Below are 23027 nucleotides of genomic sequence, written 5' to 3'. Positions count from 1 at the left end.
ACAGAAATTTTGTTTAGTGAAATTTTATTTATTTGGCTAAGGCTTGGGAAAAAAAGGTTAATAAGAATAATGGAAACATTTGGTTGCAATTTTAAATTGTAAACCTGACCAAAAATTGGGCTTTTCAGCCAGTGAAATAAATTCCTAAGAATTAATAGTGCTATGTGCTAAAATAGTTTTGTACTCTGGTAGATTGTGATAAGTACCCTAAAGTGGAAGCAAACAATATTTGGAGTGTGAAGGGCTGTAAAAAAGGTCCAGGTAGTATTTTGTCCATCCATTGTGAAGAACTGCAATGAAGAGCAGAATCAAGTCCACAGTTCTCATATAGGTTTTCTCCAAAGAGTTAGCCTGTGCTCCAGAAGATCAAAAATGTTTTGCTATGTGGCTTCCTCCAATTAGTTGTATGTTTTGCTTTAAATTAATTTTTCTTAGGGTTTCTGGAGCTGTTTACTGGTTGTTCCAGGTGGTCTCTGTGTGGCTGTAATGTCTGATAGCATTAGAATATCACAGCAGGGTTTTCATCTGCTGCCGAAGTCGACGAAACTTGTGAGCATTTAAGGGTACAGTCTCTGGCATGGGATATGTTTGTCTGCACATGGCAGGGTAAGATTGTGGCCAGGTCAGAAATTACAGCAACCACAGGCTTTGCACAAACAAATATAACAGCACAGCAGAGCTCTAATCTACTTCAGTTCCCAGAGCACAGAAACAGAAATTTCTAAAAGAAGGTACATGGATTCCAGGGTTTCCAAGCTGGGGTCTTTCCTCTATGGTTTTAATTTTCTGTTCATGGTAGCAACTTGAAAATGCACTCCTTTTTGTTTGGTTAGGTTTGGGGATTCCTGTTCAAGCAATCGTAATCCAAATATACATACTAATTAGCAATTCGAATATCAAAACAAATGTCAAAACACTCTAGTCCTACTCTTAGCTCTGCCTCTAACCTGTTAAACCATCTTGGTCTCTCTGCCTGTGAGATCCCCTTCTGACACTGGTTTTTTACTGCAAAAACCATAACACAGCTATCATATCTCACGATACATTTGTACAGTGTCTGGTGGAGCAGAATCCAGACCTCAGCTGGAGGTGCCAAGGGCTAAACCCATATAAATAATTGACTACATGCAACGTTTGCCTGTGAATGTTTTAATATTAACTGCTGAGTCTGAACATTGTACTACATAGTTCTCTTTATTCATATCCTTTCTTACGGTTGATGTCTTTGTGTTATGTATCTGTTCACCAAATTTTAATATATATTGTTAAATGAGTAACAAGAAAACCACAGAGAAGCTGAAATGTTGCTTATGTAGCAGTAAGTACATCTCATGATCTCACAGTGTTGCAACCCTGTCCTCCCATACCCCCTCTTTTCCCATCCCATGTGTGGTGTCATCACGCAAGCTCCTAGGGGCAGGGATCAGACAATTTTACACGCCTATAAAGCATATACACACCTACTGTCTGGAGCTTTATAAATAATTACACGTTAAAAATTATGTTAAAATAATATTATTAGGAATGCTAGGTCATGTGCTCAAAGTTAGGTAACTCCAATATTGAGGCTTTGTGTGTAATCTTAGATTCTCCCCTTTTAACGTCAATTCCCCCCCTTTTGTGCAGTATGATAACGTCTCTGGTTACAGGGATGGGACTCAATTTTATTTTCTTTCTAAGTTTCAGGACTCAGTTAAAAAGACAGATATACCGCTGTTCACTCAGTTCAAATTCTCTTCTGGAATTAATTAATTACTGCTTAATTTCCTTTGGCTCTCTTTATGTTACTCATTGCACTGGTATTCACATGCTATGCAGGCTTTAATTCATTTCTCTGCACAGTGCTCATGTGATATGAGGAGGTGGCATTTTCCTGTTTTAGGGAAGGAGAGCTGATGGGCAGAGAGTCAAGGCAGAGTAGTGAACAGATAGACCATGCCAGGACCACTGTGTTTTTCAGAGGGCTGAGTATTAAATAGAATTTCATGTATCAGAATGCAGCTGTCCTTTTCCTGCAAACTCTGTTCTTGGAAGAAATTTAAACATTTTGATTGAAATAAGATAGTAGTATGATTATGAGCATGAAATAAATTGTCATGTGGACTGTCACCTCACAGAGGTATGTAGTTTCTTAACTTTAAAAACAACTGAAATCAGTGTTTTAAAGGGGGTCACTCCCAAGAGTGGTTCTGCTGTCCTGTCTCAGAGAAGGAAAAACAGTTTAAAATACCAGACATTTTTTTTATTCTGAAAATATTTTAAATGTATTGAAATGTCTAATGAAAGTATTTTAAAATGTGAAGGGAACTTTGTAGTTATAGAGATATAAATAAATACAGGCTTGTGTGTGGCAAAAAGACAAAATACCTTCTAAAAGTCTGAAAGGGATTTTCCCCTCCCTTGAGTGTCTGCTTCAGTAGCCATGAGAGAGGAATATTTTTTCACGTACAGCTAGTAGAGGACATAGGGTGGGGGTGGGGGAACGGGAACCCTCCAGAGATCAGTTCGTGCTGTGGGTCTGGACGGAGATAATCCCATTTCCTCCCTTTCTCTTGGAAGAATTTGTTACCTTTGGCTCTGGTGAGGGTAGCTGAAGCTGCTGGGAGGACAGTCCTCTTAGTTACCAACCTGAGAAGTACTTGATGTTTGCTACTAAACTGTTTGGGGTTTGATGAGTTAGTTTAAAACAAAAGCTTGAAATGATAGGGGTGGGTGAACCTGTTCTGCTTAATTTCCAGCCCATTCACATTCAAATGTTGCAGGGTTTTGTGTTCTGCTTGGGAAGGACAGGACAGAAGGAGAAGTCAGTAGCTGGAGAGAATTCAGCATGGAAGTTGGTCAGAAGAAATAAAAATAGTGAGTGGCAGAAGGCAGGAAGGGAAGAGGAAAAACTGCAGTGAAAAATAGCAGTGTATGTATGTATTATATATACCTCTGTGCGCAAACACATTCTGTATAATTACTTGTAACTGTTTCTGAGAAACAGGAGAAAGTTTAGTTCTGTTTTTTCTCTGTAGGATAGGTTTTATTTTAACTGGGTAGATCTGTTTTACTTTTTTGAAAATAGTTTCAGTCAGTAGGAAAGTAGAGAAAGGGTTAAAGTGACAGGGAAGAAAAATTATTTAATTAAGACCCAGATGTCTGACAGATTTGCAAGCCTCTGCTTCTTACATAGTTTTCCTTCCTTATCTCTGACTTTCCCTTTCCCCTTGTTCCAGAAAACTCTTCAAATTTGGAAACTTTTGGGCACTTTTTTGCTGGCAGATCTTCATGGAGGAAAGATATGATGGATATTATGGTTAAGTAATAGATACTCACAGTCATTCTAGGGCAAGGATACTGATTAGCCTTTCAGTTAAACTCGTCCACTGGAAAAATACTGTATGCTTTGGAGCTGTAGAATATTTTAAATATTAGAGAGCAGCTTGGGTTGCTAAAGGCCTGGTGTTGGCTTACAGAAGAGGAAGGCTCTGGTCCTTTTCTATTTCTATTTTTCTGTGTAAATCAAGATAAGTTATTTGACTGTACCCTCTTTTAACTTGCAATGTTACATTACACAGGTGATGTGACTGTATTAAGATCTAAATCATGCCAGCCCCCTTTCCTGACTATTTCTGGCAATTCTGTCTGCCTGCGGCCTTTCCTGTGGAGAAGCTGTTGCCAGAGGAGGGGGAGTGGGGGTGCATCCGCATTACAGCAACTACAAGCTGCTGCTTAAGCAGCAGGACCTGGAACTGGCATATGTCGGGTACTCTGGAAGGTTAAATCACCCTGGTATGTACCAAATTAGAGATTGCTAGCATTACAACACAAAATGATACTATGCAAAAGCATATTCATTTACTTTCTGTTTAGATTCTTGACCAGTAACTGTGGAGGAAAATTGTAAAAGGACCATAAACCCAGCTGCCTTTGAAAAATTGCTTCATTTTCCTCCTCACCTCTATTTTCAAGTTCTTATTGTTAATTGGGTGGCAGCATATCTGAAGACACTACTGGACCTCTGTATTACAGGATTAAAAAATAGTTAAATTCAATCTCTGATGACTTTTATTCAGCACAGATATAAATGCAGTGTGAAGACCTTTGTTTGATGTAGTCCCACAGAACTGGAAACAGAACACAAACTAAAAATGGAAAGGAAGTTATACCTGTTCCTTGCACTCAAAACTATGTGCAGCTTTTTTTTTTTATTGCCTAAGAATGTAAAAAAGAACGTTATCTGGTATTCAACGGAATATGACCATATGCTTTTCCCCGTTCCTAGTTGCCTGCCAATTTCAGAAATCTTGCATCAAACACAAGTGATGACTTTGCTATCTAACCAGTCCTGAATTGTTCAGTCTACAACTTTTAAATTTTAACAGGCTTTGGTTAAAAATTCATTCTCAAGTTCACAGGAGGCAGTAGAAATGGAAAATATCACTGGTCTGGTCATGGCTAGAGTCAGGTTAAGTGACTACAGTGTCCAGCACTTATTCCAGCTGCTCTCCTGCTGCAGTTATATTACTTCCTTGAATAGAAATGAAAAAAAGTTACCTAGCCTAAGAAATAGAAAGAATGGAGAAATGGTCTCTGAGGTTGTGGAAACAATTGGTTTATTCAGAAAACAGTTACCTCCACTTTTGAAGAGTACTTTCCCACATCACTCACAAAAATGAATATATAAAAACCCTGAGTTTGCTTAATGTCGTCTTTCTGGCCTGATTGAATAGCAAGTTGTTTTCTAAAAGTTTCAGCCATACTTCCTACAGCTTGAAATCCTTCAGCATCAGTCTCTTGTTTAACACCCACCTTGATATATAGACAAGGGAGAAGCATTTCTCTTTGCAGCATTTGTGTAAGAGGTGAATATCATGGACTCATTTTAAAGAGGACAAATTTGGATACATAAAGAAGGGTTAATGTAATTCCCCAGTACCAGTCTGGGATGGCTGTCCCAGGGAGGGGAGCCTGAATTTTCCAAAGCCCAGTCTTTGGAACTGGAGGAGCCATGTCAGTTTTCCAAGTAGGTCAGTCCCTCTTACCTGCCCAAGACTCATGAGAGAAGCTGACTGCTCTCAATATACCTCACATGCTCTCAATATACCTCACAGTTGTCACTTCATCCCTGCATGTCCTACTGCCCAGTGTGCCTGTATGGATTTGACTTATTTGCAATGGCTCTGTCCTCCCACCCCACTTAGTAACAGGTTCACAGGAACCATGTTCTCAAGTTTCTCAGTACAGCAAATACTGTGCAAAATGAGTGAGATTGCAAATAACATTCAGTTAACTTGAGATATATCTGCTACTAGGCTTCTTCTTACCTGCTGCCATTCAGGCAGGACACAAGTTTCCCTGTCTTCCACATTAAGTCTAAGAGCCCCAAACAGATGTCTTGAATATCCTACAGCATTTAAAATGGCACCAAGTATCAGCATTTGGGTAATTGAATGTCTTCCTCCCTCCCTTCTCTGCAGTTTACATAGGTCTGTGTTGTCCTTAAGCAGGTATGGTGGGAGGTGTGGTCTCTACCTCTGGTGCCATACATGAGGCTCACCAAACCTCCCAAGAAGTGCTTAGAGAAACTTGAGTCAGATTTATCATTTAGGGACCCACAGGTCCTAACTTTGATTATAAGAAAATGGCAGCTTTTCTCATTGCAAATCCCTTGTCTTACCACAAGGATTTATTTTTATGCAGCATTTCCAGCTAGTTTTATCAGAGAAATTTCTCTCTGTCTTAGAATGTTAACCTTCTCATAAATGTATGTCTCTCATGGCACTAATTTGGTAAAATGCTGCTGTAAGTTTCATTTTGTCTCCAACTGCGCAAATGACTGCCAAGGAGTAATTAGGCGTTGTAGCCTGAGCTCAGTGGAACATTAAATGCTGTAGTTTATAGTCACTTTGCTTCGTTCTGTGCTCTTGCACAAATCTCTGCTAATCTGCATAAGTAATATGTGCGCAGGCTTCCAGGAACCGTGCACATTTGCCATTTCGAGCTTGGGCTAAATGCTCACCAGTGCTGTATTTTTAGCACCTCATATTTTAACCAGGAAGGCAGCGTAAAGGTTATCAAGTTCTTCCCTAAGTCAAAGAAAAAAAAAAAAAAGCATATATGAGAAAATACCACTGGTAATGTTTATCCAGAATGTAAAACATGGTATCGAAATAAGTAATATTTTTCTTGGCTTCTGGCCAGAACAGCTGTCAACAAAAGAAAAGTGTAGAAGGGAAGAAGGCTATGGAAAAAATAAAATTGAGGCCCTTTTGTTTTCCTTTTCCTGTGAGAAAGAGTCTTCTTAGGCACATTTGTAAGTCATGTGAGCTACTGGAAACTACCAGACCTTCACCTCATAAAATACATAGCCCATTCTAAATTCCCAGCAGTAAGAATTTTCAGAAAAGCCCTTGTGATTAATCTGTACCTTCTGGCTTGCTTTGTAGGTGAGTTTGGAGATGCATCGAACAGTAGCTCTTTTTTAGAGATTTAGAAATGCAAAAGAAAATATCTGCTTTTTCTGAAGCTCCCTCTGGAGCAGCAAATAAGAATCCTTTCATTTTCAATGCATTGCTCTCTTTCCTTCAGAAAAATGCTGTGAATTGGATAATATTATCCCAGTTGTCTAAGTAAAGAGATTGAAGCAGAGATTGAGAGGCAAATTATGTGTAGTCACTGCACAAGTGCTCAGAGGATAATGAAAGATACCACTGCTGACTGTTGTACCTCGCAAGGAGAGGCTCATTTTTCTATGAAAATTGAAAGATTCCCACTGATAGACATAAGAACTGGTCTGTGCAGTGCAATGGACCTATGCTCTATGTTTGAAGCCCAGGAATGCTTGTTCCCATCCCAAATTTTTTTTTGACAAATTTCCCATAACATTCTCAAGCCTATTTTTTCCTGTAGAAATTCCAGCACAGACAACCCTAGTAATACAGATTTTGGCTGCATTGTAAAGAAGTCAGGCAATAGACAGGGAAATATAATCAGGTAGCAAAAGGGTGGTGAGCTGGCACAGTCTTCATGAAATTACGTCTCGTGAGTTTACAGATTTTTCTTCCAGGGTTTTGGAAGCACCTTCTCCACAGTAGGTCAGAGAATGAGTCTCAGTGTGTGTCACTTACTTGCCTCCAGCTGTGTGCAACTATTCTGCAAGACCAGCTTTGTAAAAAAGAAAGTGATATTTGCTTTCCATGATGGATAGACTTGTTGCTTAGCTGGTGCACAGTTTGAATGGTTCTCCCATTGTAAATGCTCTCTCTGAGTTTGCAAATAAATTGTTTTAAAATGCACTCAGAGTAGAGTATTTTTTATTTGTTTTATGAAACTTCCCACTGCAAGAACAATATGAAATTCAGTTAGTTCCTTCTTTCTGCCATCTTCACATTGGGAGTTTTGTTTGCCAGTCTTCTCTCCCAATTCGAATGCTGCAAGAAGTGTAAATCTTTTTGTCAGATTGGTCAGATGAGTAATCTCATTGATTTATGGATGTGTGTGTGTGTGTGTGTGTGTGTGTGTGCCTCAGGGTACAGAGGGACTGCAGTGCTATAGCGCCAGGTGCCTGCACTGGAGACTTTAACTGATTAACTCCACCATCCTCATAATCTGTCAGGGGAAAAACTCAGTTCACCATGAATCTTGCTGTGTGGATGCTGAGCCTGAGCATCATAAGATCACACTGGCTTGTGGGGATGTTCAGGGCCTGTCAAAGCTCAGGTCAGTAGCAGATGTCAGAAGAAATTTTATTCCAGTCACAGTGCATCCTGTATCCTCATCTGTATTTCAAACAGCCAATACTGATTTCTGTCTTTGATTACAGTTTAGGAAACCTCTTAGTCATATATCAAGCCTTGTTGTCTTGAATTAATCCCATCTGTGTATTCAGATATGCAACAATGTGTGCATGACAGTTTTGGAAGGCTTCCTTGGAGGTATATGTTGTTGTTTTCATTGATACCGCATACGCAACATCAGCTTTGTAAGTGCAAGGCATTTTAGGTAAAAGCAGAAGGATCAGGCTGCAGGACTTTTACAAAAGACCTAAAGGAGAACTGAATGCTAAATAAATAATGAAGTAAAATAAAATCAAATACCTGATGCTTCAACATGTCCTTTCGGTTGCTCCTGGCATGAGCAAGGGAAAAATCAAACAACAAAGTAACGAAAAATTATGCTTCATTTTTGGACGAAATTTAAATCAATGTCAGAAGACATGCCTGCATTTTTATTCAGATTAGTATTTTAAAGGGAAGAAGAAAAATGGCATTTTTCAGGTAGTGTTTGGTAAACTAACAAAAAAAATCTGTCATGTGTTACTGTATCTGTGCAATTAAGGGTATGATCTCGAAAAGGGCACATCTGCTTCACCCAGTTAGAATTAGTTTAAGTGTGGCTGGAATGGAAAGCAATTTTTTCAATAGATTAATCACAAGGGAAAAACATAGATACAGTGTCACAGACCACAACATCTTAAATTTGGGTGAGGTAACTGAAAGAAATAAATTGTCCAATGTGAAATTCTAGTTTCGATGATTTGGATAAAAGTGATCTGCTGATCAAGATTTTCCTCTAATAAGAACAAGAACTGTTGTGTACCAGGTTGCCATACAGGTGGTTTTTTGTTTGATTTGTTGTTGTTTTCTCTTTTTATAATTTTAGGGGGTGTTTTTAGGATTTATTTTGTTTCATTTTCTTTTTCTTCTCTTCTTTTAATAAGCCAAATCAACACTTGGCACTCATTCTGATTTCAGACTTGTCTTAGGTCATTGTACAGCTTCATCAGTTTTCTGGCAAAATCAGGTCCCTTGGTGTTTCATTAGAAACTGCTTTCACTCCCTCTCATACCTCAAGATGCAGAGTGATTGTCTAACAGTACTTTGAGTGTACTTATTTTTCATTACCATGCAATTTTTATTTAATTAAGGTGCACATATATTGTTACAGTGACTGCACGGGATTGTTAGTGGTCTGCCTTAAAATTGTATGGATGTGCAAAACCTTTGTCTTGGCATATGCTGTGTTTCTGCAGTCCAGCTGAAATGTGTACTTCACACTGAAGCCAGACCATTCCTTTGCAGGCTTTATTAATCGTAATCTTTTGATTACCAGCACACTGGGTTTGCTCAAGCCCCACTGAGATCTTTACTAGATGTGGATGTGTCAGTACGATGGTTTGTGTGTAAGGCTACACAGTTTTCATGCTTTGGGGAATGAGTCTGAGTACCTCAGTGGGAGCAAAGGGGCTGAAATTATAGTGTGTTTCAGAGCAACAGTGCAAAGTGAAAGAAAGGGGAGACACTCAATGATTTTCTTCTCTTTCCTTTAGCAGGCAAGATGAAGCAACAGCTTTGGCTAAGCATGAGAATGAAGATACATTCATTGCAGCACAGCTCCAGCAGACTTTGGCTGACCTGGATGAAGATTTAGAAGGTAGGAAAGCGTGTGTTACCTCTGAAGTGCCAAAGACAGAGACACAGGCAGTGAATGCCGAATCAAGCTGTACTCTTGAGACATCCTGTATGTTTCTCACTGAGATCACAGGGAACAACTCGTGTGTGAGGTAGAATGTGGTCCTCCCAAAGTGGCTCCTTTGCTTTAGGAGCAGACACCTTTTATAGGCTCCCACTGAATGTTTTTCAAACTGCATGTCAGATTGTTGTTGTATTTCAATGTCTTCTACCAAAAAGAGATGAACAGCAGTCAATGGACACATTTTATAGGCCAAATTTAGTATAATTTCACTGACTTCAGTGAAGCTACATCAGTTGTGAATTTAGCTCTGTGTTTAATGAAGAATCCCTCTGTCTTTATTTTATCATTATGAAGTGGAAAAGGATGGAACATTTTTGTACCCAGTGTCTCCTCTGTGTTAACAGGCACATTTAAAAGTTAAAATTGGAAAACATGAAACAGTGGGAAGAGATAAAATGTCATATTGAGCTCCTCTTTTTCCTACTGTGAAAAAAACCCCAACTTCTCTATTATTGGTTTGTCAACAAATGACATTGATTTTTTTTTTTTAACTTCCCATCTTCATTTTAATACTTCTGTGATGGAATCGAGTCTGATTTGATTTCTTGTGAGTTCTCAGACACAGCCATTCCTTAGCTTGTGTTGCAACCTTTGATTTATACCAGCAAATTTGAGAGGATATATAGCCCTCTTGCACAATGAGGCTTCTGGAGTCACTGGTAATAAAGGGTGAGAAGAATGGAGAAAAAATAAAAGTACTGTTTGTTTTTTTTTGCTTGTTCAAGGAAATCCTTCAGCTGGGCTGTTATTACAAATCAGGTCTGGGAAATATAATTTGGAGTTGCTTGCTGTTTCTTAGAAATGTTTCTGCTTTGGAGTCATGTGGTGAAATGTTTATCACTTAGATAAGTTAGTCAAAGATAAGGTATGAACAATAGATGGAATTCTGCTTTCAGCTGCATTTGTGTGTTTCCCACTGGCTGAAGCAGAACTGCAGGAATATTTTGCCGATCCTAATCAGCAACCCGACAATAAGAAGGACCCGGACGTCTCCTTCTTTTGTAATGCAGGCATAAAAAAAGTCAGTTACTTAATGTGTAACTAAAATACATGGTTTGCTTAAATTTGTACTGGCTGTTTGTGTAATTTATAGTCCTCTTGCCTAAATACTGCCTATATGTAACATTGTATATGCATTTTGCAGCAGTGGATCCTGTCAGTAACTCTGACTACACCAGTGAAGCCTTGAACCCACATTTAAGAAAAGTTGAGGCCGCCCAAGATGTCTCAATTTCTGTTCCAGTAACAATCATAGATGATGCTCCAGAAATTAGCACCTCTAACTCATATGAAAATCAAGAGGTGGAGATTAAGCTTTCACAGAATATCTCAGCAGACTCTGTTAATGCAAGAAACTTCACAAATAAAAACAACAATGCAGGCTCCTTTGATAAGGGACACACAGATGGTGGAGCTGTATACAAGGACCTAATATATCAGCAACCATCTGAAAATGAATTCATTCACTTGCCTGTGGAACAGAGGAGAGATATTTTTGAATCTCTCACATCCTCCTTTGAAAAAAGAAATGAAAAGAACTTAAGACTGGAACCCTCTCCTAAACATGGTATGAAGTTTGAGGAATGTAAATCCAAGCTGAGTCCATCTCACTCCAAAGCCATGGCTGAAATCAGTACAGCAAAAGAGAAGCTAAATCCAGTTAATGAATGTAGTAGCAGAGAGAAATCTCTGAAAAAAAGTAAATCAGAGTTAGAAATCAAATGGCCACCAGCAAAAACAACGGAAGTAGAAGTCCCATCAACACCTACATGGTGTCATCGTGCCCAGAATTCAGGATCAAACTACGAACCTAAAATGGGCATGACAACATTTAAAGTTGTCCCTCCCAAACCAGAAGTAAGACATTTTGATAGAGGAGTTTCAGTCTCCACTGGTGCCATTAAGATAGATGAACTGGGCAATCTTATAGGCCCAAACACAAGTGTTAGTAAGCTTGTACAAGGTTTTTCTTCTGATGAAAGTGAGGAAATTCATATTGGGAAAGTGAAGGCATTCTGGAGGTCAAGTTCTATGGAAAAGCAAAGTGACGACTCTGCTGAGCATTTTCCTAAAAAGTCAGCAGTCACCCCAAACTCTAAGCCCTTTACTATAAAACATGAACACAAACCTGTCTGTCTTTCAGCTCCAAAACCTGCAGCACCACAAACTGTTACTTCCCAGGTAGCTGAAAGACCATCTGAGAATGAGAGGACCAAACCAGCCCTTTCAGTTACCCAGTCCCAGGTAACACCATTAGCAGCCCCGGCCATTAGTAAGGACAAGCTGGAACTCCCGTTTGTAAAGCCACACAGGAGAACTTCAAGTCAGTATGTTGCCTCTGCCATTGCAAGACACATCAATGCAACTACCTTTAAATCTGACACTATGGAATATAATGAGAAAGATGAAAACAAGCAAGGGGCAGGAGAGGTTAAGAATGAAGCGGAAGTTTCACCAAAAAGATGTATTATTGTGGCCAAATATAGCCCTGTGGAAACAGAATCAGCAGAAACAAGAGAAAGCCTTTCAAGTATTTTTGCTTGCAGTCAGAAAGCATCCCACAGGTTTACACCTGGTGATAATTCTGGCATGGAAAACAAAGTAGTTAATATCAGGGCACCAAATCAAGCAACTACTGTGAGTTTCTATAAAAAGAATGCCAGTGTCCCACTTACTAAATCCTCTTCAAAGGATAACAACAGTGCAGAAGATGATCATGATTTAAACAGCAAGCTAAGTGTAGCAGAGAAAAAGACTGTGTTTGACCAGAAGTGTGAGACTTTGACCCATACTAATTCAGCCTCATCCCTCAAGTCTCCTGATCTCCAAGGAGTCCCATCCTCTTTGAGCTCGTCTTTACGAGTCACTAAATGGCGTCCCACTAATGGTGTACAAGTTGGTTCACTTAAAGCTTCACCTGAGCTAAATGGTGCAGCAGCAAATGCAGAGTCAGAACAGGAGGAGAAACCTGATGATTCAGATGTTAATACTGTTGGTGAACTGGATCTTAATGTGCAGACCAATATTTTCGGACCAAAGAAGAAGTTCAAACCTGTCATCCAAAAGCCAGTTCCAAAAGACACATCATTGCACAGTGCCCTAATGGAAGCCATTCAAACTGGAGGGGGAAAGGAAAAACTCAGAAAGGTAAAGTGGAAACCTTTTTTAACCTGCTCAGACTGCAGAGCCCTGTACTCACCCTGTCAGACACCAGAGGTTTGGTAACTTGTACAGCTGCTGGTGAGCCAGAGAACGCAAGGCATTTGAAAAATTTATAATGGCAAAATGCAGACCAAGCTGCTGCTTATTCTGCACATCCTGTATATTATACAACATCATGGCTGCTGCACAAGCTTGACAGGCAGAGGGTGCATAGACACAGATAAAGGAGAGGTAATTGAGGTTAGTCTAAGAGCCAAACCCTCATTTCAGTGTGTTATGTAAAAACAGGAACATGGAGAAAACTTGTAAATATCTGCAGTGAAAGAAAATTGCATTTTGTTTTACTAGGGTATAATAGTATGCCACTGACTTCATGCTCAGGGGATATGGACTGCATCTCCAAGTACAGCATTACTGTCTACACATACCCTTACTGTGCAGTGTGAATAAGGTTTTACAAGCAGGCCCAAAAAAAGACAAACTGATTAGTCTTCATAGTTTGGATTCTGGTACAAGTGCCAAAAAGTGTTTCCAAGATATCTCTAAGTAAATATCTAATAACAATGTGAGGTTTATTCCCTTCATATTCTAGGTTTCAAATGGTGCATTAAATGGCAATCACGGGAAACCCTCATATGCTGAGCCAGAGAATGAGCGCTCAGCCTTACTAGCAGCAATTAGAGGCCACAGTGGCACCTCAAAGCTAAAAAAGGTAAGGAATCAGGATGGTAAGTGATCTTTGAAGGGCATTCTATTCCTTCTGAGTGTTTTGAATAAACCCAAATATTCCACAAATTAAACATTGTGCTGCAAAGAGAGAAATTGAGGGGGTAAGCATATGACAGAAGACCAGATCTTACTTAGGCAGACAGCACAGCAGGTTCAACCCTATTCTCTGCTGTAAAATTTAAAGGTCTTTTAAATAGTGTGCTTGTAGCTTAGAAAGAAGCACATAGAAATCCAAACCAATTACAGGGAATGTACATAGAAGACATCAAATGTTCATCATTTTCACATTTAGGTGAGGTCTTTTTTTAGTATGGTTTTGGTTGGAAAGGACTGAAGCATTATCTAGTTCCATCCCCTCTGCCTTGGGCAGGGACTTCTCCCATTTGACCAGGATGCTCAAGGCCCCATCCAACCAGCCCTCAAATACCAACAGGGATGGGGCATCCACAGCTTCTCTGCACAGAGAAGCTGTAGTTTAGGAGTTTGCAGTTGGATTATATATTTGCATTACCTACCCTATATATCCAATCTCAGCTCCCTGAAAACACACTAGGGATTCTTCATACGTGCTGTGTATCTGCTAACATGTATCTGCTAACATGATGCAAGTAATTGATATTGATGTTTCATCAACATTCACCACAGCAGGATGATTCCTTCTCTCTGAAAGATTTATCTAACCATTAAAGCATTTCTTATTTCTAATAGCCAAAACCTGCATTTTTCTAGCCTTAGTTTTCACTCAGTTGACTAATCCAGCCAAAGATGTGTCCTTGGCAAAGAGGTTCCCCTTTCCCTCGTGCAATGACTCAGTTCATTAGCACATATCCAGATAGCTGGCATGAGATAGAAAAATTCTCTTGCCTATGTTAGGGAATTACTTCACCCCTCAAATATCCTACTGCCCTTGCTGCAGGTAGGGCACAGCTTCCTCTGAGCCTGTGAGCGAGATGTGCTAAGCAGCAGCAATCTTCACACATACTTAACTGCATTCTGCATTCATTAGGAATAAATAGCAATTTGTGTAAAAGAGGCTCTGACAATGAAGTCATCACTGAGAGTTTTTTGAATACTTTCCTCTGGCAGAGAAGTTTTTGCCATGATTTTAAAGGAAGTCACCTAGAAACCATATGCTTTTTCACACCATGTCACCTGCACTAGTTAATTATTAATTATTATGTTATTAGTTAAATCAGTGTGTTTGTGTGTGTACAGGGCACAGTACAGATGTGGTGTCCTTTTCAGGTTGTCTCAAATGTTTGCCTTTTATGTAACATGACATGATGCTCATATTGTGTGTATATATATGTATAGGGAAGGAATATAATACAGGAGCTCTCTGTGGGTTATTTTAGGGGAGATGACCGCTTTACTTTTTCTCCACAGAAGCTATGCTGCAGTTTGTCTGAGAAATGAATTATAATGGATCTGCTTGGAAACCTATTTGGCCTGTAGTACTGAATTTCTTAATAATTGCTGAATCATTGTAATTACTAAAAATTCATCATGATTGTAACCAGTATTAATGGAAAAAAGTATATCTTGACACAGTTGATGGAAAAACTGGCTTAGTCTGAAAGACTGTCTTCTTTGCCTGGATGCATTTAAAGTAGGATGAGTTTCCAAGCTGGTAATTTGTGCAGAAATTTTAGTTTCTGAAATTCCATAGAAATACACTTGGAAGAATTATCAATTGATTTTGTCCTCAGTGCTTTCACGCAGCTCTCTCTGGTATTTTATTTTTTTTTAAGTATGGCTGGAAACTTTAGGCTTAATGGCTTTTTTTTCAGTGAAGCTATGTCTCAGAGCTCAGATCTGGAAGAGCTTCCCTGTCATCTGAGATTATTTCTGTGCAGCCCAGACTGCAAAAAGTAATCATATTCCTGGGTGGCTACTGCAGGCTTAATATATCTTCCTGATTCCAAAACCCTTGTGGTTGTTTCCAAATTAATACCAAGTCCAACTTTCTCTCTTACCTTGCATGCCAAGAAGAGTTACAGGATGCTGAAGCTCACAGTAAATAAAGATTTAGTTTCTGAGACAGATTCAATGCCAAGTCCTCGATGCTGGTAATCAGCCCAGCTGAGGGATGTGAGTGAGTAGTAACAGATGTTCAACCCCATGAACAAACAAAAGTTCTATGGGTTTTACATCATCCAAGAAAAGTGAAATCGGGGTACTGAAAGTGAATCTAATGTCAAATAATTACAGTTTAGCCATGCTTGATATTAACTACCTTCTTTCAATTGCATGATGAGCAGATCTCCTCATTGGCCTCCCAAGAGTTGCAGCGTTTTAGGGACGCAGAACAGTCCTTGCAGAAGGCAGAAGACCTTCAGGAAGAGCAGCTGTGTATCCCACCTGCCCCTGCCCAGCCACCACCACCACCTCCCATGCAGCTGTCAGCAGCAGCTCCTAAATCCTCTGCCACAGCTTCAGGTAATCCAATGGAGGCAAGGCAAGCCCTACTGGAGGCCATTCGCTCTGGTGCCGGAGCAGCAAAGTTAAGAAAGGTAAATGTACTTTTATATTTTACAGTGGATGAAGTTGTGTTTTCAGAACTATTCTTAAGCTGTTCTAGGCAGACCTTTCTTCCATCAGAAGGAGGTACATGCACTATTTCCTCTAACTGAATCAAAGATCAGGAATGTATTTGAAACCTTTGAACAGCTAATGAAACACACCCATGCATATATGCAACCATGTGAACAGACAATGTGTTTTATTAGAGAGACCATCAAGAGCATGACTATAATTTCATTTTCATGACCTTTTCATTCTGTATTATCTGGGATAATACTTGATGTCCTTTAGACAAGGTGAGCCTAAGAAAGATCAGATATGAGACCCTGAAGCAAATTTATAAATAAATATTCTCTCCTAACTTCTGCAGTGTGTCCTAGACCTTGATTCCCAGCACTTAAACCTTGATCACATGTGCTGAGAGCTGTCAGTGAAACTGTGAGGTCAATTTAATGTCTGCCTGAACTTTATTAATTGAATTGTGTGTGTTTCACTTTTGTGGTTAGATGTGAATCGGTCAGATCCCAGATGACTAAATGCTCAGTTGCCTGTGTGTGATTTTTGGCGTAACTTTACTTATCTCTTTGATCAAATTTTGTTCTTCCCTATCTCAAGTTATACGGTGTTTCTTGGGAAAGAGAAGCAGATCAATTGTCCTGAGTGGAGGCATCCCAATATTGCACTGCAGTACCCAAGAATAGACTTTGATCCAGGGACTTGAAGGAATGTAGAAAAGCAGATACAGTTTTCCCAACACATGAGTTAGCTGATACCAACCATAAATGTGTAAATAGACTTTATACTTGCTCACTTTTCCTCATTTAAATAATTTTAAAATGCACTCAAATTTTAATATTCAGAAGTTGTCAAAACAAAAATCTGGTTTCTGATAAACCAGAAATTCCACAGAATCAGACAAATGGCACAAAACAAAGCAGTGTTTTGGGGAAATTTACATCAGCATGATCTGATTACATCAGGAACCTGGATGTGCAGTTAATTTTTCATGTGAAAAATTACATCTATGTTATGCATACAATTATGAGGAGCAGCTGAGTTCACACTTGATTTGTTCACCCTGGAGAAGGCTGAGGAGCAACCTCATTGCAGTCACTGCTTTCCTTGAGGAGGGCAGCTGAGGGGCAGGCACAGACTCCTCTCTGTGATGGCCAGCAATAGATCCCAAGGGAATGGAATGCAGCTGTGTCAGGGGAAGTTTCTTCAGGAAAAGGTTCTTCCCCCAGAGGGTGGTTGGGCACTGGAAAAGGTTTCCCAGGGAAGTGGTCACAGCACCAGCCTGACAGAGATCAAGGAGCAGCTGGATGATGCTCCTAGTCATATGGTTTAGTTTTAGGCATTCCTGGGAGGAGCAGGGAGTTGGATTCAGTGATCTTTATGGGTCCCTTCCAATTTGAGAAATTCTGTGATTTTAAGACTACAAATTATGAAGAAGTCAGGCCTTTATTTCCCCACTTGACCAATTGACAGAAAAAAATGGGACTTGGACATTGAAGGGCACTTCATGCAGTTGTTTTCTAGATATTTCCAAATTTCTTGTTCTTCCAACTGCATTGCTCTTGCAGAAGTCTCTGAGGGAATCCATAGCTCTACTCATGAAAACAAGTCTTTATCATATCTTTGGGGATTTATTTCAAAACACTTGGATAACCAGTGCAGGTCATGAAAGTACACCAGATAGACGGATGTATTCTGCTAAATACTGTGCCTGTCTTGTCTCATTTCCAAGACAGAATAATTTTTGCTACTTTTGACATTGAAACAACAGAAGAGTACATTTCATTATATAGTTCTCTTATGAAAATAAAAGAGAGCAGTGTTTTGTCCAAGACAGAGTATGATTTTCTTATTACTGTGCTGTCCTTCCAGATACTGGGTATGCAAGCTAGTCTTATGTGTGCCAAAGTCATCATGACACTTTGATGTCTGAGATCTCAAGCCCTTGATAACTGATTAAAGTAAAAATATTGTCAGATTTCTGAAAAGGCTTTCTATCCAGTGTGTTTTAATATCTCTTCTAGTATTATGCATTATATTGTGAGCCAAATTCTGATCCTTCCCTGCAATTGGACAACTTGGTGAGAGCAAAAGTTGAATCCATAGAGGACAGTGAGCACATAATAGCTGAATATCAAGATTTTCTTCCTTTACCTGTGTCTAAGGAACACTGAGGTTTTTGTAGGCAGTGGCTGACAGGTTGCTTTGTGCCAGGGCTGAAGCAAAATTTTCTTTGTTTTGCCTCCTCTGTCAAAGTTCTATGATGTTGTGTTTTGGAGATGTGAGCACAGCACTGTTTTTGGCTTAGCTTCCTGGAAGATTTTGGTTGCAGCAACTAGGCAGCAGAGTAGGTAGTTCAGTTCAGTAATGGCATCTGTTTCTCTTCCATTGTCTTCTCAAAGTCTTCTGGGACAAAGACTTCTGACAACAAAGTCATTTATTTAGCTAATATTGTGGAGAACCGGGAAAAATCTATGTTGCTGACAGCAAAGTCATTTATTTAGCTAATAGAGCTGGGAAAAATCTGTGTTGCATAATTATGCGTGACTCGGTGCTTATTTATGTAGGGTTAGTTGCAATGGAAGTAGATCAAACATAGCTGTCATGGGAAGCAAATGTAAAAAGCAACCAATTACCTAGATAAGGAGCATCCCAACAAACATTTGAGCTCAAGTATTATCTGTGAAAAGGCAGCTCCTCCACTCCTCCCCTGATTACACAGCTGTTTGCTAAAGTCATGAACTTTAAGGTTAAAAAATTCACTGTGCAGGAAATGAGGAAGTTGCTGCAGGCTGACCTTGCTTAGCTGAGAGTCAGGGTCTGCACAGCACAGTCTCTAATTGGGTCAGCCAAAAGAAACCAGAGCAGAAATAGATGCTTGAGGGAAATGCCAAGTATAGGTAAGATAGTATTTGCATAGCTCTCCTCTCTCTTCCTTAATCCGTTTTTTGGAGTACTGTGCCTGTTTGGGCAAATAAATCACTCTTTGTTTTGAAAAAATAGCTTTGAATTGCACTGTTGCTGTCCACAGACTCCTGAAGGAAAATTCTTGCAGGTGCCAAGCCCATTTGAGCCTGCTCAGTCAAGTGGTTCATCCCTAGTGCAGGGCAGTTCAGAGACCTTCCAGAAAGTGGTTACACTACAGATCCTACCCAAAAGAAAGGGAGACATGGATGTATTACAGGAATGGGATGAATTTACCAATCTGGAGAAGACCTGACAATGTACAAGGAAGTAACCCTTTTCTTCAGTTTTTAAAATGATCTGTCAAGGAACCTGACAGGTGTTCAACACATCCAAAGTACAACAGCAAGTCAGGGAGGTGGCATCAAGTAAAGCCACCATCAAGGATGGGTTCCCTGGTGCCTTTGGTGGTTACTTATGTGAAATTAACATGTCTCACTAGCAAGGAGGCTCTCCCAGCCATGGGGTCTGCCACACGAGCAAAGGAGAATCAGCTGATCTAGGACGTAAACAGCTCATCTGAGACCAAATTTTGGCTAATTCTGGTGGACAGAACTCAGGTCATAGAGCTGTACCATTTAACGTTCTGATTTTAAAAGTGAACTAGTGTTTTCCTTAAATTGTGTCAAACAGTATCATATAGTTAAGATCTCTATGTGCAGTATTCAACTTCCTATTTGCCATCTCATAAAATGCAAAATAATGCAGCTAGATGTCTGAAATTCTCTATATCAATGGATGTGTATTTTTCTGCTTATGTAACTTGCCTTGGGATTTACCATGACTATTTGTGGATAAAAACCATAACTACACATGCAAATAACCCATTAGATGTCTAGCTGTAGGTATAGTTGCAGCACGAGTCCATGCAGGATTAGAAAGGGAACAAAGGGAAGCTATAAAAGTTGCTTTAGCTTATATGCCATAACTCTCTGTACTCAGAGATTTGGTAGAAATATCGCAGAGGAATTTGTCTGAATGTGGTGGGGAAAGCAAGTTATATCTCTGAAGAATAGGCTGTTGCTCTTGGTAAAGTGATTGCTTCAGACCACTTTTTAATGGTATGTGCAAGGGAGATTCTGCAGATTCCATGTATTTTCCAATAAAGATTGTAGTTGCACCGAAGTAGCCGTTTCTGTTTGTTCACTGAGATTTTTAAAAACTAATTTGGCTCCATCACAATTCCTACAAGCATTCATGGTGATGTTTGGCATCAGCATTAGGTCACGTCAGCTCTTGATACGTGCAGTGTATCATTCTGTTGGCAATCAAAGGAGCCAGGTAAGATAATTACTGCACCAATTGCAAGGAGTCCCTGTGTTCTCTGGGATAATTTGGAGTTGGTTGTCAACAAGTAACACGTCGATCAGAATTATGTCATGTTGAGTGTCTTCTAGGAAGCATGGCCTAGCTCCATACTTTTATGTCAAGCAGTGGACTATTCTTCTCACATAAGCAGAGAAGTATAATTGTGAATGAACAAATACTGCTTCTTATTATCAGTATCTGTGGGCGCAATGAAAGAAATTACAGACTCAAAGCCACAGTTGATGTATGCTTTGGTGTTCTGGAAATGAGGCAGGAGGCCCAATGATAAGGTTGACCAAGCTTGATATACAGGTAGTCAAATGAGCTTATAAAGTGATTCTAGTTCCCATGCACAGTGAGAGGCAGGCATTTGCATGCTGTTACTCTGTTTGAATTGGAAGATAAAACATAATTTGAACTTTTCACCTTGCTAATAATTTATACCATGACCTATTTTTTTCCTCAAGAGTAAGGGTCAAAATGGAAAATTTGGACTTGATCAAATGCATTATTCCTGTTCAGCTTTTGTGGTGACCTTAATGTATATCTCTCTGATAGAATCAAAGCTCAGTAACTTTGAATTTGGAAGAACACCTTAGCATATGTATTTAAAATAACGAATATGCTTAGATGACCCGAGGACTGGGAATGAAGATAAGCATTTGTGTGTTTTCCTGAATCAAAGCCACCAGGAGTTTCCTTCATTCAATCAGAAAGCAAAGTACTCATCAATTCATTTTCATGGCCAGTGACAGCTAACCAATAGAGAGTAGATTTTGACTGTTGATGTTGCATTAGATGCAACAGATGTAAAAGATGCATCTGCAAAAAATGTTGCATACTTGCAGCCGGGGCTTCTGTTCATTCCACAAAATGAAGGAATTTCACAGAAAAATGAATCACCTATGCTCCAGAAATAACACAATTGCAAACATAATACCTAAGGATGTATGAGGTGTGAGTTTTTTGGGGAAGGGTAGCACTTTTCATTAAACCAAGTGATATAGCTAGGAAAAAAGGCACATAAGCTTAAGTAGTCTCAAGGAGCAGATGAAGAAACCAAGCTTGAAAACAGCCCCACGGGAGAATGTTTGGTTAACAATGTCAACAGTTGGAGGTTTAAAAATATCTTGAATGATCATGTGCTTTTCTTTGTTACAGGTCCCTCTGCTCGTTTGAATCATGTAAAAAGAATAGGTAACTGGAAAATCTAACCCCGTATGCACCCATAATCATCATTCAAAGTCTGAAGTGGCAAAAAACATCAAGAAGTTTAGTTTATTCTCTTGACTACAAGCCAAAATAAGTTGTAGTTAATTTTCTGTGTGTTCCTGCATAATGGTTCTAAGGGGAAAATATGTTGCTCTGCTGTAAAGCTTCTGTGCCAAGGAATTGTGTTTTGCCTCTGAATATTTAAGGTTGCCAATAAACTATTCTTGTTGGCAGGTTAATAAGAATATAAACACTGTGCAGTCCTGTGTTAATACTTAATTGTGTTTATGGGCAAAACTAAAAACTTTGCTAGCTATCCGAAAAGTAATACTCATTTCCAGCTGTTAAAAATATATAACTATTTCAAACTATTCACTTGCTTCTTTTTTGATTTCAAGAAGGGCTGTAAGCAATTAGGGTGAAAACCAGAGTAAAGATCTATAAAAAACAATCACAAGAAAAAAGTTATGATACCTAAATTGTCATGTGCTGGGGTCACTGGTTTTTAAAATTAAATTAACTTTGTATCTCTGCTGGAGCTCTGAGAAAGCAGGCAATCAATAATGAATGTGAGACAGTGTCTATTGAAAAGTTACTTATGGGGTATGACGTATAGAATGCTAATGTGCAGAGATATGCTGAACCCTGGTAACAAACATGGAACTTCAAAAATATTGAGCCACCTTAAAGGATCTCTATTTGCAAGAGACTGTGAAGGTTATAAATATGATTCAGAGTATAGAGGTCGAAGATGTAGAATTCAGTCTGCACTGTAAAATGAAGCAGAGCTGGTTTATGTCAGTAACCAGGACTTTTGTGGTCTATTGTTCAGGTCATGCATAAGTTGGCCCTTGGTTTCTAATGCGTATGGCTGTTGTGTGTTGTCTCACAAGTATTTATAGAAGCATCTTTTTCAAATGTTAACTACTTTGGTAGTTGTTGTTGTACATATTTTGAAAATATTTCATTAAATTGATTAACTTAAAAAGGACAAATGAAAATGCTTTTTCACATTTCCTATATTGTAATGAAACTGAAGAAGATGAAGTTTGTACATTTACATTTTTATAATCACAGACTACAGCAGTGGCAGATTTTTGCTTTAAGCTGGAATTTAAAATGTATAGCTATGGACTGTTGAAAGCACGAAAATATTTAGCCATCTGCATTTAATGTGACTATATATTATAAATTATAAAATATTGATGTCTGTTAGTGCCACAAATAAAAACAAAATCAAAAGCTGACATGACTTTAAAGGCTCTTTTTTTTTTTTGTTAAATATTTGCCATTTACTGAAAGAAATTGGAACTAGAAATGAACTTTAGCAAACCAGTATGCTGTGCTCAGTATCTCAAGTCTAATGTAAAATATCTCAAGCCAGGAAAATGCTCACAACCAGCAGTTTAGAAGTGCAGTAGAAATCACCATCTAGGATCAATATGTGAGTTATATACATTTCAACAATGATGGAGTACTGGTAATGTTCCATTTCCTCATTAGGGAAGCTAATATATTCAGAATTAAGGTGCTCAGTTGCACTCTCTGATAAATAAGATCACCTCTGTTGATTGTGATTATCCTTCTTTTGCCTT

At 39.1% G+C, this 23027-nt stretch overlaps 1 protein-coding gene across 3 annotated transcripts in view; it reads left to right on the top strand.

Moving 5' to 3' along the window:
• The window catches only part of COBL (cordon-bleu WH2 repeat protein), a 156622-nt gene extending 133943 nt beyond the window's left edge, over positions 1-22679 (top strand). For 2 of the 3 annotated variants that reach the window (XM_066560102.1, XM_066560085.1), the window contains 5 exons: positions 9314-9417; positions 10664-12666; positions 13274-13393; positions 15672-15923; positions 21382-22679. In XM_066560102.1, the coding sequence (XP_066416199.1) occupies positions 9314-9417; positions 10664-12666; positions 13274-13393; positions 15672-15923; positions 21382-21399 (2497 nt within the window). In that variant the 3' untranslated portion in view covers positions 21400-22679. The remainder of the gene's footprint in view (positions 1-9313; positions 9418-10663; positions 12667-13273; positions 13394-15671; positions 15924-21381) is intronic. The other variant, XM_066560093.1, reaches the window with a different exon arrangement.
• Positions 22680-23027: the final 348 nt, after the last annotated feature.

The sequence above is a fragment of the Molothrus aeneus genome, chromosome 1, assembly GCF_037042795.1.
Source record: "Molothrus aeneus isolate 106 chromosome 1, BPBGC_Maene_1.0, whole genome shotgun sequence".
NCBI classification, from domain to species: domain Eukaryota; kingdom Metazoa; phylum Chordata; class Aves; order Passeriformes; family Icteridae; genus Molothrus; species Molothrus aeneus.
Note: the sequence above shows the minus strand (reverse complement) of the source record. Positions and strands in the feature narration are given on the sequence as shown.